This window comes from Lathyrus oleraceus, chromosome 2, assembly GCF_024323335.1.
Source record: "Lathyrus oleraceus cultivar Zhongwan6 chromosome 2, CAAS_Psat_ZW6_1.0, whole genome shotgun sequence".
NCBI lineage: Eukaryota > Viridiplantae > Streptophyta > Magnoliopsida > Fabales > Fabaceae > Lathyrus > Lathyrus oleraceus.
Genome location: NC_066580.1, coordinates 270,731,236 through 270,749,613, shown reverse-complemented (window position 1 = coordinate 270,749,613; position 18,378 = coordinate 270,731,236). Strand labels below are relative to the sequence as shown.

The 18,378-nt window shown below is 34.3% G+C and overlaps 1 protein-coding gene and 1 long non-coding RNA gene across 2 annotated transcripts; both read right to left on the bottom strand.

Annotated features, from left to right (window-relative positions):
* Positions 1 to 4,212: 4,212 nt before the first annotated feature.
* Positions 4,213 to 5,683, bottom strand: LOC127119120 (S-adenosylmethionine decarboxylase proenzyme-like). The gene has a single exon (XM_051049316.1). The coding sequence runs from the start codon at positions 5,479 to 5,481 to the stop codon at positions 4,420 to 4,422; it is 1,062 nt and encodes a 353-aa protein (XP_050905273.1). The 5' UTR covers positions 5,482 to 5,683; the 3' UTR covers positions 4,213 to 4,419.
* An 879-nt stretch (positions 5,684 to 6,562) lies between these two features.
* Positions 6,563 to 7,204, bottom strand: LOC127119121 (uncharacterized). Its single transcript, XR_007802645.1, has 2 exons — positions 6,730 to 7,204; positions 6,563 to 6,641 (listed from the first exon to the last, which is right to left on the bottom strand). It is a non-coding gene; the product is annotated as an uncharacterized LOC127119121 (long non-coding RNA).
* Between the last annotated feature and the right edge of the window lie 11,174 nt (positions 7,205 to 18,378).

The window sequence follows — 18,378 nt, the reverse complement described above, 5'->3', positions numbered from 1 at the left end:
GTTTCAGCATAGCAACTTACACAATTGGCTAGAACTAATACTTTCAAGCGTTACTTGAAAGAGAAAAATTCAATAAATCAGAAAAATGAGATTGTGAGGTATATTTGGATGAAGATAACTTTGAAGAAGATGATAAGTTTGAGTTACTTGTGTGGTAGAAACAAAACTCCTCTAAGTTTCCGATTTTATCAAGCATGGCTAGGGATGTGTTTGCTACTCCTATTTCAATTGTAGTATCTGCAAGTGCCTTTAATATTGGTGGTAGAATTTTAGACACTTTTAGGAGTTGTCTAAATCCAGATATGGCAGAGACTTTAATTTGCACTCATAATTGGTTGATGCTTTCTCTCTTTCAAGAATTCAAAGAACTAGATGTCCAAGAGGAGTTTGAAACATCTGGAAACATTGTTACAGGTATTCTGATTTTAGATTGAAATTCACACTTTATGAATTCTGATTTTTCGATTTGGATGTGTATTTTAACATGTCTAATTTGTCATTTTTTCTAGAATTTCGTCAAGTTTCATCAACTTCGGGGGGAGTTGGACCATCAGTTACTACATTAGATGCTGGCCAATCTTCACAATTACAACCTAAAGGTTGTGATTGAAAAAGTTTCAGGAATTTAGTGTTTGTTTCTATATCTCATAGTAGTTACTTTTAATTGTAATCACTTCAAGAATCAATCAATTTATTGTGTTTAATTTTTTCACTGCAATCTGATATGTTTTTTTTTTTTTTTTTGATATTTTGGAGTCCTTGCTAAGACAAGACTCAGTAGTCTGCCTGATTTTTTGGATATGTTTAGTTTTTGAATTAGTATATGGTGTTATTTTCCCCCATATATATATATATATATATATATATATATATATATATATATATATATATATATATATATATATATATATATATATATATATATTAGGTTTTTTTTTTTAAGTTTCTCTGCATTTTGGCAGCTCGGGTATGCTAAAATCAGTCCCTAAATTTTTTTAGAAGTTTATCAATGAAAATGTTTCGTGGTGGCTATATACTTACTATATAACTTTTTCAAATGCAGTACAAGTATTTTGTTGATGGAGCTTATTTTTTATATATGGCCATAGGTTACTACTTCAGTTTCATGAGACTAATATAATTGATGCTTTGCTCACATACATTATTTAAACAATTATATAATTGATGCTTCTCGTTTTCTAGAAACACACTTGTTTGGTTTAGTACTTCAGCGTGTATGAGACTAATAAGAGTTATTAATTTGCAAATATTATAGTTTTCTTTTATAAATTATTCACTTATATTATTTATTGGTGTGTGTAGTGATCACATAATGTAAGTGCGTCATTTGTGGCCTTTTAAAACTGTTAGGAGATCTGTGAAGAAAGCAATATGTTTGTTGTCTTGTGGCCTTTTAAAACTGTTAGGAGATCTGTGAAGAAAGCAATATGTTTGTTGTCGGATATGGATTCCACGAGGAACTGGTTAATCATGTTTGTTTCTACTTGTCTATGTGGTCTCTTCATTTCTGGAAGTCTCTTGTTATGTTTTGCCCTATTTAACGTTGTGTCATTCTGTTAGCAAATTACAAAAAATCTTCAAGTATGGATATTTCTAAAATGGTGAAGTACCGGTACTGGGTACGCACATGTATCGGATACTTATACCGTATTCGTGGTACTTTATTTTTTCTCATTATTCGGTTTTAAATGAAATTTATGGTTTTCTCAAATATCAATATAGTATATTTTTGTGTTTAAATTTTTTAGTATAGTATCTTTAACATTATTTTTGATTTTTTATAATTTGTAATAGTGGTGTTTTGTTCTGAACCTAAAAATTTAGTTCTCTACTCATACATTTTATAGAAAATTCTTATTTCTTATTAACGTATCCCGTACCTTGGTTTTTTTTAAAATACTGTATTCTGTACCGATATCCGTACCCGCACCGGATATCTTCCCCGTACCTATGCATCATAGAAAAAAAATATAGGAAGAAGAATGAATGATAATGTTTGTGTAATTTAAAGAAGCAAACTTCTTGGACTTAGAAGAAGATGAACATATGCAATTAGCTTATCCAATCAAAGTAAGTATGACTTCTCAAACAACTTGTTATTAATTGTGTTGAAATGTTGATTGTTGAATAAATAGGATAAAAAGCCCTATGGAAGAAGAAAAATTCTGCTGAGTTTGAATTTGAAGGTATATTAGTTGTTATGTTGATGTTTTTCTTAAATTCTCCACTAACCATTTTCTTTCATAGGTGTGATGAATTCTATGTTAGATGTTGAATATTCTCCAATAAATTTATTTTATTTTAATTGGGACTTGTAACTAATTACTTAATCTTGATTGTGGGTATTATTTAGCACTAAACTCTCTTTTTAAATGTGATGAAGCACAAACAGGCTAAACACATTATATGTTTAAATTTTATAAATGTATGTTTTTGTCTAAAATATCTTTATTGCCTATTTTAAATCCATTATTTATCAAAGAAAAAATCCATTTTTTGAACATTAAAGAATAAAGAATAATTAAAAAATGCTATTTTAGCCCAATTATACAGTGGGTCAAAACCAAATCAACCCACCCATTAGAATCCGTGACCCATATAAACTGAGACATGATTAAACTAAGCATGTTTTGGGCAAAACCTATTATGATCATCATTCACTGATGCTTTAATATTTTTGTTATTTTCTAGATCATTCAATATTACAAATCTTCAAACAAGAATAAAGATAAATATTTGTTTCTATGCAATCCTTCACACAGCTTCATTGCCAACTTCTTTTGGAATATGATAAAAATAAATTAAAAAATATAATATAATTACATTAGTAAAATAATTGTTCAACAAAAAAGATAGAAAAAAAATTGTAATACGATAAACATAACTATAGAAAAGAATGTGAATTATAATCGTGTGGCCTCTATCAAATAGTGGCATTAGAGTTTGATAACGGTATTATTATAAATTTAAAAATAAAAAGAAAATATTGTATTTCATGTTATTCACACCTATGTTTTTTACATTATACTCAACATATTTATAAAGTACAAATGAACTAACAACATAATCAATACGAGTAATCAATACTTAGTAAATAAAGTAATGAACATCTATAATATATTATTTATGACATAATTAATATATTATTCATAATAATTAATATAAAATGATTATTCTCAATTTTAGTTAGATAATAGAAGAAAAAAGAAAATTTACAAAATGATAAGCGACAAATGTTGTTAACGTATACCTTCAAATGTCACTCTTTAATTAAACAATTATAAAAAAAATAACGTTAAAACAATATAATTCTGACAAATAAAGTAATTGATATATTACCATCGTTCTTTTTTTATTTACTGAAAATATTATAAAATAATATTTTTAAATCATAATTTAATGTATATATATTTGTCCTATATACTTCCTATATAGGATGATATAAGAGTTTAATTGAAATATACTGACAGTGTAAAAGGATTTTACACCGTCAGTTAATTATAGACGTCGGATATTAAAAAAAGTTTGACTTTTATTTTAAAAATCTATAAAATAATACAAACGGATGATGGTGATGAGTCGACGGTGTAAAACTTTTTACACTGTATTCTCTTTTTTACTAAATATAAAAATCAATATAATTCGTTGTCTCGTTTATTAATTATATCTTCATGTTTTAATAACTTAACTTCAAAAAAAAAACAATATAAATATAAAGAAATTAGATAAAATTAGCAAATATAGTTTATTAGTAGTATTGAATATAAATGTATAAAAATATTATTAAAATAAATACGTGGCAAACAACGAAAGATAATTTTCAGAAATTATATAGCGCCATCGAGTCCCGTGCTTCTTGAGAAACGTTAAAACCTGTCAAATTCCTACAAGCCTTGGTGTGGTAAATATAGTATAGGAGTAAAGAAATTGTTGGGTAATCAGTAATGAAGTTGATTTTTGATTAAAAATTAGTATATTAAATATAAATATTTATATTTAAATAATATACTACAACACAAGTAGAACGAAACTTTTCAAAGGAATAAATCACAAATAGGCTTTAATTAGAATAATCATAAAACACATTATAAAAAATTTAATTAGAATAATCATAAAACAACACAGTATAAAAAATTTAATTAGAATAATCATAAAACATAACGCAAATAATTTAAAAATTAGTCCAAGAAATTCCCATAACATGCACTTTATTTCAATTTCATAGTTTAAACGAAAATAACAATGAAGGCATACCTTCTAGACAGAAACAGCAAATAAAAGAAAACAACAATGAAGGTTATAACCTTCTAGACACATAAACAGCAAATAAACGAAACGATGTGTTTAAGCCATCAAGGCAACACTTATTTTAAACAGACACACAGAAAGACACAAATGCTACTCTTCTTCATCTTCATCTTTCCAGCACTTGAGTGTGGATCTAGGCGAGCCACAGTAGGAAGTCTTGAGAAATTTTTGGTAAACAACAGATCCACTCATTCCAAGCCCTTGGTGGCTCTTCTCTTCACAGCAGTATCCCTTAACATCCAGCAAACACCCCTGCTCAAATGACTTGCTTGCATTGTCCACGTGAACAGCTACAGAAAACTCAGTTGGTTGGAAACAAGCCAGCACCCTCATCACCATTTCGTTCAGATTTATTGCCTTCAAATCGTATCCTGCTGTCTCAAAACTTGCATAACTGAAACCGTCTTCTGGAGTAATATGAATGGTAGATACAGCAGGCCCCTCAACAGAATTCATTGAATAACCACAAGGTTCAAAATCAAAGTCACAAATTTCAGAATTTGGAAGAATTTTCCTAATGCCAGAGTTGACGGTCATCTCGGCAGCCGAACCTGTTTGTTCTTTAAAGAAAACGGAGGCTTTCTCTCGGTCTAAGCCGGTCATACACATCTCAAGTGTGTAGACAGAACCTTCTGGGCTCACGGAATCAGAAGAGGCACAGTAGATATGCCAATTCTGGGCTTCATCGGATCCACCCAGAATATAAGCCATGCTACCTGATCCAAGTTTGCCAAAGAAGCCATCAAGGACAGCTACTTCTTCGGAAAAGTGGCGATGAGGAAAAGACTGAGCACCAGGGAAAATGAAGCTGCCTCGGGTGTACCTCACAGATCTAACATTAAGAGAAATGGAGTCGGCCAATTTCAATATTGGTGGGATTGAAAGCAGTAACTTGGTAGTGCCGCAGGTTTTGATTATGAGCTTGTAGGCATAAACAAAAAGGCTGGACTCAGATAGAACATAGGAATCAACATCCTCATTTGCAAGGGAAGAAACAATGGTGCACTCAGCTGGTGCAAGAATCTCGTCCAATTGGGATTTTGTGAGAGATCGTAATCCCCTTCCTTGAGGGTCAGAGAAAAGTCCTGGGTCAGAAAAGGATATTTCCAACCTCTTTTCGAAACCTTCAAAACCAATTGCAGAAACTGCCATGGCCACAGTTCAAACAGAAAGAAATACAAAAGAAACAAGGAGAGAAACAAAAATTATAGTGGCAAGGAGAGGATTTGGAAAGATGTTGTTTGAAGGAGAGCAGTGAAAAAAGCTAAAGGAAAACAAAAAAAGCTAATAGAAAAGTGCTTGCATGCACGGGAACGAGAATCAGGACGGTATATCAGGATGGCTTGCGAGCGCACTGCAAAGAATTGAAACAACAATAAAAAAAAGGTATTAATATATAAATCAATTAATAATCAAATTGATGAAACTGACTAAATCATAATGCAATATCTTTGTTCAGATGAAAGAACACTAACGTTGGAGTAAGCAGCTGATCTGAACTTCTTGATTCCACCGTTTGGACGAATGTCTTCAATGCTGTATCCGAGGGGGGCTTCGTAGAACAATGAGGAATTACTACTACTACTAGACTTCTTTTTACCTCCTTTAGACTCCATTAGCTCATTCAGTCCTGCTAACAGACAATATAAACAACAGACAGATATATAAACAACAGACAGATATTAGAACTATGTTGTACAATATATAGTATATGAAATAGAACCAGTAAGGTAATAAAAAAACTCAACAACAAACTGGTATAAAACAACAATCAGAAGTATCAGCATTCACTTTGAGTTACAAAAAGTGAGTTATTATGTAGCTATAAAAACATTGCTTTTATCATCAAGAGCAAAATACATGATTTTCAAAATCATTATTTAAAAGCAAATATCTTTAAAACAGCTAAATAGTTTTAAAATCAACACCACCAATGATCAATAGATGAATAATTAAAAACTTTAAACACGATAAAAGTGATAAAAAGGTCATAAAGTATGGCAAGGATAAGAGACAGCATACAAAATCCCAACCAACGATCAAATGGTAGGTCCCAGTTTATCAAATTATACATGAACATTAGGATATCAAAGAAACATCCATGTCCATGCACATATGCATATTAATAAAACTAATTATGCACCAAATAAAAAAATAAAAACAAATTAAAGAGAATATACAGATCCAAAGATTACGATACATTCAACATCGATTAAAAAAATAAGAATAGGTACCTGTTTTGATAAGGTCTGGTTAAAACGCCGCAGCTTTCAATACCTTCAACCCACCACCAAAATCAATTCGAAGAAAATCTAGACAATTCAGAAAATACATCATCAGAAACGAAAACAAATTGAATAAAGATAATCGAATTTTCAAAAGATCGAGAAAAAGGCTTACAGATACGAGTGGGAACTGGGAAGGGAAAGCGCGGAGAAAACGAGACGGAAACCCTAGAAAAGAACGATCTCTGAGAAAAGAGATAGAAAAGAAAGAGGAAAAGGATCGAAATCACAGGGCTGCGCTGCGTTGGGGTGTGTTTGAGACTTGTGAGGTGAGCGTTTATTTATAGGGTTAATTTGTGGGGCGAGGGTTTGTTGTGCGTTTCGTTTAACAGCCGTCCGTGACCGTGAGAACCGTTAAACTTGTTGATAATGAAATTACGGTCTTGCCCTTACTTCTTTCCTGGACGCTTCGTCATCATATTCTAGTGATTGATTGTTGTTTTTTTATTTACCATAAAATATCCTCCTTTTATTGTTCCTTGATTTCAGGGTGGGTCACTGTTTTATTTAAAGTTAGTGATTCTTATTCATCCACTAATGTGTGTTTCTTTCGATTTGTGTTGTTATTTGTACTATACACAAAAACCAGGTTTACATGCCAAACCTGCAGGGATTATTTAGTCATTATAATCATTGTATTTTCAAAATAATATAAACTCTCTATCCCAAAAGTAACACTATCAAAAAGTGTAAAAGTAAGATAAGAATAACTAAAGTTAGAAAACGATTTCTCTAAAAGAATTTCTATAACTATTCATTTACTATGTTTTATTAAAAGTAACATTAATTAAAATTTATTGGTTTAATTTTTTTTATTCTTGTCATTTATTTAATATTAAAATAATATATAATTTGTCTTAATTAATTAACTTTTCATAAAAGAACCAAATACAGTTTGTATATTTTATTTTGTCTTATTTAATTATTTTTCTATAGAAGAATAAAATACAATGTATATATTTTATTTTAGTTTATTTAATTAATTTTGCTTAGAAAGAATAAGTATATTTTATGTCTCATTTCAATTTATCTTTTAAATTTAATTTAATAATTATTTTGTCTAATTAGCGATTGAATTCTAAACTTTTAATCATTAGTTGAACGAAAAAGACTAATAATATATATTTTGAAAAATTAATATAACAGATTAATATAGTACTTTTAAATTAAGGGAAAAATCGGATTTTGTAAAAAGGAAGGAATTTTATAGTGAGTTTTTATATTAATAATTTTAAATGTTTTTATTAGATTAAAAATTCAATAAATACACAAAATAAAATATATAAATGGTTAGGGTAATGGACATGTTACGTTCTAGAACCATAAATGTGGAGAATCGTATAAGTTGCGGCAGAGAGGAGCTTTTGACGCGACGAAGCGAAGGTGTTCCTGTAAAATTAATACTCTGATGCTAAAGTCAGTACATGAGTAATGAGAAAGTATTCAAATTGTGTTTGAAACTTGTTAACTGAAATTGTGTCATCTGTATATATGCATATATAGGGGAGCAGAATACTAACTCGCTGAATTCCCGGCATAGAATGCGGAAGACTGTTGGATGTGTTAGAGGAATGTATCTTCTGCTTCTAGATTACTAGAGGTTCAGTGGTCAGGAGAACATTCTAGAAGCTTTAATAAATACTTAAGCTGGATCTGGGACGTTATGCCTTGTGGTGACCGATTTAAAAAAGGGACATGCCTGGCTCATAGCAGTATGAGGAATTCTTTTCTTATGGTAGTCAGATCTCAAAGGATATGGACGATCCAGAATAGGACCAAAGTAGTACAACCCAAAGATATTATGGATCGTGTATCAAGAAATTCAAGTTTAAAGAACATAACATGCTCAATACTGAGCCTCAAAGCCACGAGAATCGAGGTATTTGCCTTATCATAACATAGTGACACAACAGTAAGTTATCTCTAAGGTCATATGTGAAAACTAATATGTCTATTAATCAGGCATGTAGAAGCATTAACCTGTTAACACAGTTCTAAAGTATATGAAATATATTAAAATCGGGTAAGTGCCACAACTTATCTAGAAACCAAGTACAATAATGTGGTCATATTTATCCATTAATAACCTCATAAATCCCCTAATTGAAAATAACAACTGCATGGAGCGCATAGATTCGAACATTCAATAAATAATACAATCATCCCTTTATGTGATCACTAAGTCCATTTGCCTCATTTTTATTTGCAAACACTTTGTATTACTTCGACATCAGAGTGTTTTTGCATGTTCACCTCAGTAAAAGAATGAGTATACGATAAGGAGATCAAAGCACCACATAAGTGTATCAGGACCAATAATGTGAAGGTTGCATCATGTAAGTTCATAATGGAGCATTTGTGCCTAAAGTGCTAAAACCTAATAAAAGACTACATACTCCTAAAACTTTAAACATCACGACAGTAACTTGAATCAAAACTCCACTAGAATCGTTGAAAGGTGTACTTGTTAAAAAGTACATAATGTATGGCACCCATATGCTGGTAGGGATGGCTAGAGGCCTTAGTGATTTTATATGGGTTATGACTTGCTCACGATGGTGAGAGACCCTATTTGGTGGTGTTTTAGCTATGGAGAGAGCAAGCTCGCGTGAGGTGAAAAGCTTTGCATTCTTTAGTTATTTGGTATACGTAATGAGTTATTTTTCCTCTTGCTATGAATGAGGTATTTAACGGGGGATTATGAGCCTATATTTAAGGGAGTCTTGACAAGCGGTAATCGATCCACCCTGAATAGAGAATAGGTTGACTGCCTGCTTTTTAAGGAGTCATGGGCATGACTTACTACGTGCAGTTATAGACTAAGTAAATGTTGTTGCCCATGTTTCCTCTAGGATGAGCCCCCACTATCGGTACGTGAGGGTGACACATTATGGAGCGAGTTCCTGATGAGGCAAAGCATGTGACGTACATGATATGTGCCCTAACAGATATATCACTAAGCAGTCCCTACAACATGATAGCTTATTAAGAGTGAAGTGGTTTAAGCATGTCAATTCTTTTGGTTGAACTTTGTAGTTAGGGGTAAGGCCCTCTGTTAAGGGTGAGTCCCCCGGTTATGGGTGAGTCCCTTAGTTATGGGTGAGTCTAGTTAAGGATAAATCCCTTAGTTTAAGGTGAGTCATCACCTCCTTACTAAGTGTCTCCTGAATAGCTTGTGTGTCAGCTTAAGGGATACTAAGCATCAGTCAAATCAAAATGTCAGACAGTTAATGAAGCTTAATCGTTTAGTGGGAAATATGTGTGTAGAATTTAATGTTGCTCATAATGATCGTTTAGGGGAAACCATATATATTTTTACTTTCTTACGTGCCTCCTAATCGTGTGAGAGTCTTTCTGCTTCCTGTAGTATTCGTGCTACTTAACAGACATATCGCTTAAGTTATTGGTTTTTCCTTATAAAAGGTTATGACTTACTTTTCAGAAAAAACCTTTTCCTTTTCATTCCACTTTTTTTAACTCGAGAAAATTCATAGACAAAAAGCTCTTCTTTGAGTTTGAGTGGGAGGAGTGAGATTACATGGTTCTCCATTTTCTTAGGAATTCCAGTACTGCATTTTTTCTCACTATAATAAACTAATGGTTAGGAAGAAAGCCAAATACTTTCATGTGAAAGACATTGTGTTTATATATTCAAATGTTAACATAGCCGCACGGTTTCGTCAAGGCTATGGATTTTATAGCACATGACACAAAAATGATGTAGTCTTGGAGCCTAGTTCAAAGATGCAAAAAGCCAAATTGCCACTCTCGATGGTTTGTTTGCTTCTTATTTTTACTTGCATCTCCTAGTTATTTATGAGTTGGGGGTCCTCATTCCCTTTATGCCATTTGAGGTGGACTTATTGGCAACCGTCAATGTTGCCCCTTCCCATATCATGGCCAGCGTGTGGAGCATTTGTAACACCCTAAACCCCAAACTTAAATTTTTAAAGATAAAATCATACATAGGATGTTATTTCACCAAATACTCTCATACATAAACATGCAATTAAATAATTCATAGCGGTAGATAAATGAAAAATATGTCATTAGTCTGAATAAAAATAATTCGGAAAAACTCCGTAAAACAGAGTTACAACTCATAATATAAAATACAAGCACCCAAAACCCCGATGTTACAGACTAGAGCATTTACTCAACTAAATAAATAAAAACAATAAATGCTAAGAGGGCGTCGAATCCATCTCACAAACGTCAAATCTATCTCTCTTGTTGATTACTTGTACAACATTGCACAAAGTCAATCCAACAAAATAAACAAGGGGTGAGAATACACTTATAAGTAATAACGGTGAAATTTAGCAACATGATGACAAACGAATATAACAATAAGATTAATACACTAACACATACACTAATACATATACAAATATCATTATCAACAGATGCAATGCTATTATGCACCAACTCCATCACCTATATGCATTTGGTACCACGTTTTTATGGATATTAGAGGTATGTTACTGATTTCTTCCACGGTCTTCGGTCCCTTGCCTGAACCGATGATCCCCATCAAATAGATCTGAGATCCGCCTCTAGTCTCTCAACTAGACCAACAATCCCGCCAAATAGATCGGAGGCCGCCAAATTGACTGAAATCCCACCTAACTACAATGTATATGCATGCATGAAAATGCTCATAGTCAAATAATATAATTCACCCAATTAAATATAATTCACTCAAAGTTATTTAATCAATTATTCACCAAAAATAAGCTCCGAGTATGAACCATATATCACCAATAAAAGGTCTCCAAAGTTAATCACCATTTTCTATAATATTTCAATTTCATTACTCCAAAAATATCACCAATTTCTCCCATTCTATAATATTTCAAATAAAAACTACAAATATTTTATTTTATTTAGAAAAAGGATTTAATCTAAAAAAAAGTACAACTATATTTCAAAAAAAATGACAAAATGAATGAAAACCCGAAATTTCCGGACCGCCTAAAACATCGCCGCTGCCGGAATCATCATCGCTGCCACTGATTTCCAATTTTTGTTGATTCTCGATTTTCACTGATTTTCCGACTTTTTGATTTTCTGCGATTTTTCCAATTCTACTACTTTTTCGATTCCACACTTTTTCCAGAAAAATATAATTCCGCGATTTCCCGTTTTTCTGTTTCTAGAAAAATTACTTTTTTCTGGTAAAAAATTGTGATTTTAAATTTATAACAATTCATATATTACATGTAATTTCTAATCAAACATATTACACCAAAATTTATAATCATACTTATATATAACACTTCTGAGATATTACCATATAAAGTCATGACCAAAGGGTTAAGGAAACCCCATTTGGCCAAAACATGGGATACAAAAACATGGTAAAAACACTATTAGTAAGGAAAACAAGGTTAATAGACCAAAATCCCTTGGCGCTGATGAGAGGGTAAGGGAACCTTCATCATCCTGTTGTCCAAATACTCACCTTACAATAAGTAATCCCTCTTACCTTAATCGAAGTTTTTTCACAAAATCTTGCCGTTCCTACTACTGCTTTCCCAAAGCTCCATTTTTCGCTTTCAGATGCGCTACTTCACAGAATTTGAGATTTTTCTCAATTTTGCCCTAGCTATTACACTCACTTTAGAATTTATAGTCTCAAGTCCCATTTGGATACTTCACCTTTGATCGGAAAAATAGCAAGTGTACTATTTTTACCGATGTAGTAATAAGGAGTTTTATCTCCAAGTATCGATCTCAAGGATTGCGTAGGAAATACTTATTTTACTTTGATTCTATCAGAACAAAAAGATAATGGTCTGGTTGTTTTGGAATTCTAACAATAAACACAACAGACAGTAAAATATAATTGATTAATATAAAATATGCTAGGGAAAGTGGTTGATTTAACCAGTTATGAATTCAGTCAAGATTTCCTTAATACATATGAAACATTCAATTACCTAACCTCAGAATGTTCTTCCTTAAGTCCTTAAGGAAGAAACTATTAAACTACCAATTCTTACTCAAATGTCCATTCAATTAATCATTGGTTTTAATCATAAATAATATCAAGGTTTGCGGTGGTTTACAACAGTTACTAGTCCTAGATGATGCAATCATAAACCTAATTGTGTGAAAACCCTAACAATCACAATCCCGTTATTGGTAGTCATAGATCAATTTGTATTTGTCCGATACAAAAGCATAATAACATCACACAATTGAATTGAAATAAGTAACATAGCAATAAGGAAATCATTTGTTCAAATTCATGACATACGATCAAATCAGGACCACCCCCCTAACATAGAGGGTTTAGCCTCTCATAGTATTCAAAGAAAGCATAGTATTGAGATTAAACATTACAACGAACTAGGAGATTTTGATCTTCAATGGTCGAAACCCTTGAATCTCGCCGTCTTCGAATCCGCTGGAATATATATCTCTCTTGTGCAGTGTTTTCTTTCGTACGACCAAAAAGTCCCTTCTCCTTTCTCTTCCAAGCCTTCTTATAGCTTCAGATGAATCTCTTCCAAGCAAAAGGTCCAAACTACCCTTAATGAGCAGAATAGGTTCACAAAGCAAAAGTTGGGGTTTCCAAGCCGCGCCCAACAACACGGGTCGTGTGTGTGCACACGGGTGCCCGTGTTGCTCTCCATAATAAGTATCTTCAAATCAAGCTACAGAGGCAACAACACGGGCCGTGTTCCTCCACACGGGTGCCCGTGTTAATGCACTGTTTAAAATAACACGGCCGTGTGTCACCACACGGGTGCCCGTGTTGATCTCTATTTTTCTTCTCCCATTTTGCTTTGCCTGACCAACAACACGGGCAGTGTTGTAGCACACGGGTGCCCGTGTTGACCTGTTGTCTCTTCATATTTTTGCCTTTCTGAGTATCCATAACTTCACTATTAATGCTTTTAAACCTGTGCAATGGCCTGTAACAATAACACTACCAAACGAAGCGTAAAAGAGATCTTTTTGACATAAACTTGTAATCAAATGCAATGTGATACCAAACCAACAAAACATGATAAATGACTCTGAAGCAACTATAAACAAACATAAAACTTACCAAAGTGATGAAAATATGTCGGATTAACGGTGGGAATTCAATGGAAATGGTGACCGATCACAACCCCAAACTTGTCTCATTGCTTGTCCTCAAGTGATGTATTGAGTCTAAACAAAGGTCACCCACGAATTCATTTTCCACAATGCAACCTAGTCTTTCACAATTTGTGTTATTCCTTCCCAATCGAGTTTCAGGTCTCTCCGACTCAGGCAGTTTACCACATTTCCACATCAGAAGCCTCGTCACCTGCAAGCTTTTCACACACTCACAACATCTCTCAGGGTTAGGTGTGTACACTCACAGCACAGTATGCAATACCAAACTCTTAAATTTGAATACATTCTAATGTCACGACAACAGCAGATTCCACACACTTTTCGAGGTCTTTTTGGGTTGTAACGGGGCTTGGGTACGGCGGGATAAACAAAAAAAAATGGATAACAAAGGGTTTTGAACTCGACAGTCATGTTGTGTTATTTTTCTTTCTCTTTTTCTTTTCTTTTTCAAATAAACTCTAGGGGTAAATTTTACTCTTTTGACTCTTTTTCTACTCGCATTTTTGTGAGCATTTTGTAGGTGTGAGAGTCTTAGGTATCAGCAAGTGCGTTTTTGTCTTTTTTTTCTTTTCTTTTTCTTTTTTTTTTCTTCTGTTGGACATACACTAATATTTTCTTTTTGTATGATCTCTTATTATGCACTTGCCCTCTCTTTCAAGATTTCCACCCCAAACTTAGTTTTATGCATATCTTGCAATTCATAACAATCATACCGAGTAATGAAAATAAATGAATGATTAATAGTTAACAGGGGGTTTATGATGAATAAAATGGCTAAGGCTCAACGGGGTTTACGAAGGGAAACATACAGATAGGGATGGCTAGAAAGGCCCTGGCTAAACAAACAACTTGCCTCAGTGTGTGTTGTCATGCTGTGACGTGTCAAAAGGACATACGCAAAATCAGAGTGATAGAGTCATACCTGGCTGAACTCTCATGCTGATATTTAGTGTTTGGCTTTTTGTGATCTCACCATGTTGGTTAGCTTTGCAAGCTCTGAAGCCTCCTCGTGTTATGTGGTTCTTTTCTGACTTGGTTTTTCCATACCGCTCTCTTGGTCCGGTGTTCCCAAATTGTGTCCGACTTTATTTTCTCACGGTTGCATCAACTTCCGGGGTGCCTTATCAGCCTAAGTTTGAGGGGTGTCATTCATCCACTACCATTGATCCCGGGCTCGTCCAACCGTTTCTCATCACTCTGTACACACAATAAGTCCAAAAGAAAAGAAAACAAACAAACCAAACAAACACACTAACAAAACCAACAACCACACTAATATAACGATACCATAACAAAAACAAAACAAATTGAAAGAGAATTAAAACATGAAAGGAGAAAAACCCCCCCACACTTGAACTAAACATTGACCTCAATGTTTAAATTCAAAAATGAAGGGGACTTACAGTGATCACTGTTGTTGAGGAGGCGGAGGATCGTGCGAGAAATGCAACATCAGACGTTGCATCATGGCTTGCATGTCATCCATGACTGTCCCTTGTCGGAACAGTTCCACACCCTGTCTGTCTAATTCCGCACCTTGTCTAGTTTGCTCGGTGCGGAGAGTTCCCATCTCAGTTTGGAGCCAACCCCACTGGTCCTGAGACATAAAAGAGGATCCTTCACCATGTAGGCTCGAATCATGTGGGGGTGGCATACCATGGGTAGCTGGCCTCTCATATTCTTCCATTTCCTCACCTGAAAGGTCATGGTCAAACTGAGCATCTTCCCCTACCGATGGGGTTGAACCTGTATACAACCAGTTAGCAACATTGGCAATGCTAATGGAACCAGGTGCTGGTAGTGCGAGCACTTCCACATTGTGAATCACCAGAGAGTAATGAGTCGGCCTGATGGCAATCATTTGCTGATTGACTAGAGTGTGCATGTCGATCTTAGTCTTTCCCATCACTGCCGTTTCTTCCAGCAAGAGTTGATCATACCCAAAGTGGCCCGCAATCTGTGTGATCATACCACCCACAGAAATATCACCAGTAGTTGCGTGGCCAACTTGCTTCAAGTGATTGGTGGCGAAAGCCGCTGCATTAATTCGCTCATTATGGGCCATGCAATGAAGAAAAAATAACTCTCTCTTAGCAGCGACCCCGGTACTATCACCCCGTCCGAACAAAGTGTAGGCTAGCCCTTTTTGTGCATATCTGAAGCAAGGGTTATGAATCCCAGAAGCTTTTCCCGAGCTAGGGTTATAGCCAGTTTTACTTGTAATAGCCCTCCAGAAATCAATTGCTGAAAAAGTGTCTGGAGGGGTTCCGGGTCCAGATACCGGGAGTCTCAGAATACTCCAAAGTTCCTCAACAGATAACTCGTGATCTTCATCAAACAAGCGGAAAGTAATTTGACCATAAAATTCCATCTCCGAACCTGTCCACCTTCTCCTCATCTTAAACTCAACCGTACTTAAGAATTCAAGTGTGATATGAGCGAAGGTCGGTGCTTCGAATTGCATGAATTCTAACATACCGATGTTGTAAAACATGCGGTGCACCTCTTCCTTTAAACCTAACTCATCCAGTGTAGCATCACACATATATCGTGTCGGAATGAGCTTACGTTTAGCAAGAGTCACATACCTCTCTTGATGATTCGGTTGTTCAAACAAAATGCCATGAGGATTCGTAGAGCGTCTAGCCCGTTGCTTCGGCCGAGAAGACGTGGCTACATCCTTCTCCTTGCTTATACGCTTTGGGGGCATAATGGTACCTGCAAAAATTTCTCAAAATCCAAAAAACCGATTAGTGAAAACTGCCACCGTCACTGTGTAGAGGACGGCGAGAGGAACGATTTTTGTGAAGGTGATATAAGGTTAAAGTGAGTGGAGCTATGAGAAAAGTGGAGCTTAATTTGATGGAGGCTAGGTTAACAATGGAGGAAGAGGGAGAGAGAAGCTTTCAAAAATCTGAAAAAGTGAGAATAAATGGTGGGGAAGAGATGTAATAGCAAGTGGGTCCCAACAATAAAAATACCCAAAATCACAAAATTTCAAAAATCAACCCGTTAAGAACAACGCGACCGTGTTCCTGCACACGGGCGCCCGTGTTAATTCAATGTTTTAATTAACACGGCCGTATGTCACCACACGGGCGCCCGTGTTAATCCACTGTTTTAATTAACACGGCCGTGTGTCACCACACGGGTGGCCGTGTTGATCTCTGTTTTTCTTCTCCCATTTTGCTTTGCCTGACCAACAACACGGGCAGTGTTGTAGCACACGGGTGCCCGTGTTGACCTGCTGTCTCTTCATATTTTTTCCTTTCTGAGTATCCATAACTTCACTATTAATGCTTTTAAACCTGTGCAATGGCCTGTAACAATAACACTACCAAACGAAGCGTAAAAGAGATCTTTTTGACATAAACTTGTAATCAAATGCAATGCGATACCAAACCAACAAAACATGATAAATGACTCTGAAGCAACTATAAACAAACATAAAACTTACCAAAGTGATGAAAATATGTCAGATTAACGGTGGGAATTCAATGGAAATGGTGACCGATCAACCTTCTACTTATTCTCACTTTAGATTTTTGAAATAATTTGTTTCTTTTAATTATTAAAAAAATCTCAATTAAATAATTACTTTAAAAAATTACACTTAAATAAATATTTCAATTAAATAATTATTTAATTAAAACCTATAATTAAATTTAAAAAGTCTAATTATTTCTATTATTATTAAGTATCTTAAAATTAACTAATTATCACTAATATTCAAATAAATTTTAATTTTTAAACTTTACACTCTCAACTCAACTATTTTGATAATTATTAAATTACCAAAATACTCTTATAACTCCCAAACCATTTAAAATAACACAATTAATCAAAATAAATCATACCATACGCAACAAACAAATATCCTAATATTTAATTAAGATATTAAAATAAAAATAGGGGTGTTACAACATTCACTGGGATTTCAAGATTATTTGTTGTAATGTAGGCATCTCACATACCGTCTGGGTATTCCTTTATTTATTTGGTGTAGAGATCATTCCCATCTATGGTTGGATAACTTTGTGCTCTTTATCAAGTATCCATTTGTTGGAACCCTACGATGATCCTTATGAGAATTGGAAAAATGTATTTGTGCAAGTCAAAGGGTGAGACGGTGCCTTTATGGTAACCACTGTAATACCCCCAAATTTACCCTTCACTTTTTCATGGAAAGCATGGGATTGCATTAGCATCATACTAGGTCATACTCATTGCATATTGCATCGGTGACTTAGGAAGTCAGGGTTTGATTAGTCACTCCTTACCAGAAGGAGCCCACACAAAGCAAGACTGAGAATTGAACTTCATTCTCCAAATATACAAGTCTCAAGGGGTCCCATATGTCTTATTATGGTCCCCAGTTCATCAGTGGAAGATTCAGAGCTCTCAGAGTGTGCATCTGCATTCAAATCAGAAATCAGGGTTTCATGGCTATCTGCAACAGGCAAGGTTTGGTTGGAAGTAAAGAGGGCTCATTCATGTCATGATTATAGAGGCATCTTTTCCTAAGAAGATCCACAATTATCACAGAAAGATCCATTGGCAATCAGTGCAATCAGTTCCTAGTCATTTTTGCTCTAAAACTAGGGTTTGGTATAAAATCGGTTTATTTCTGATTCCTTGAGTGAAACTC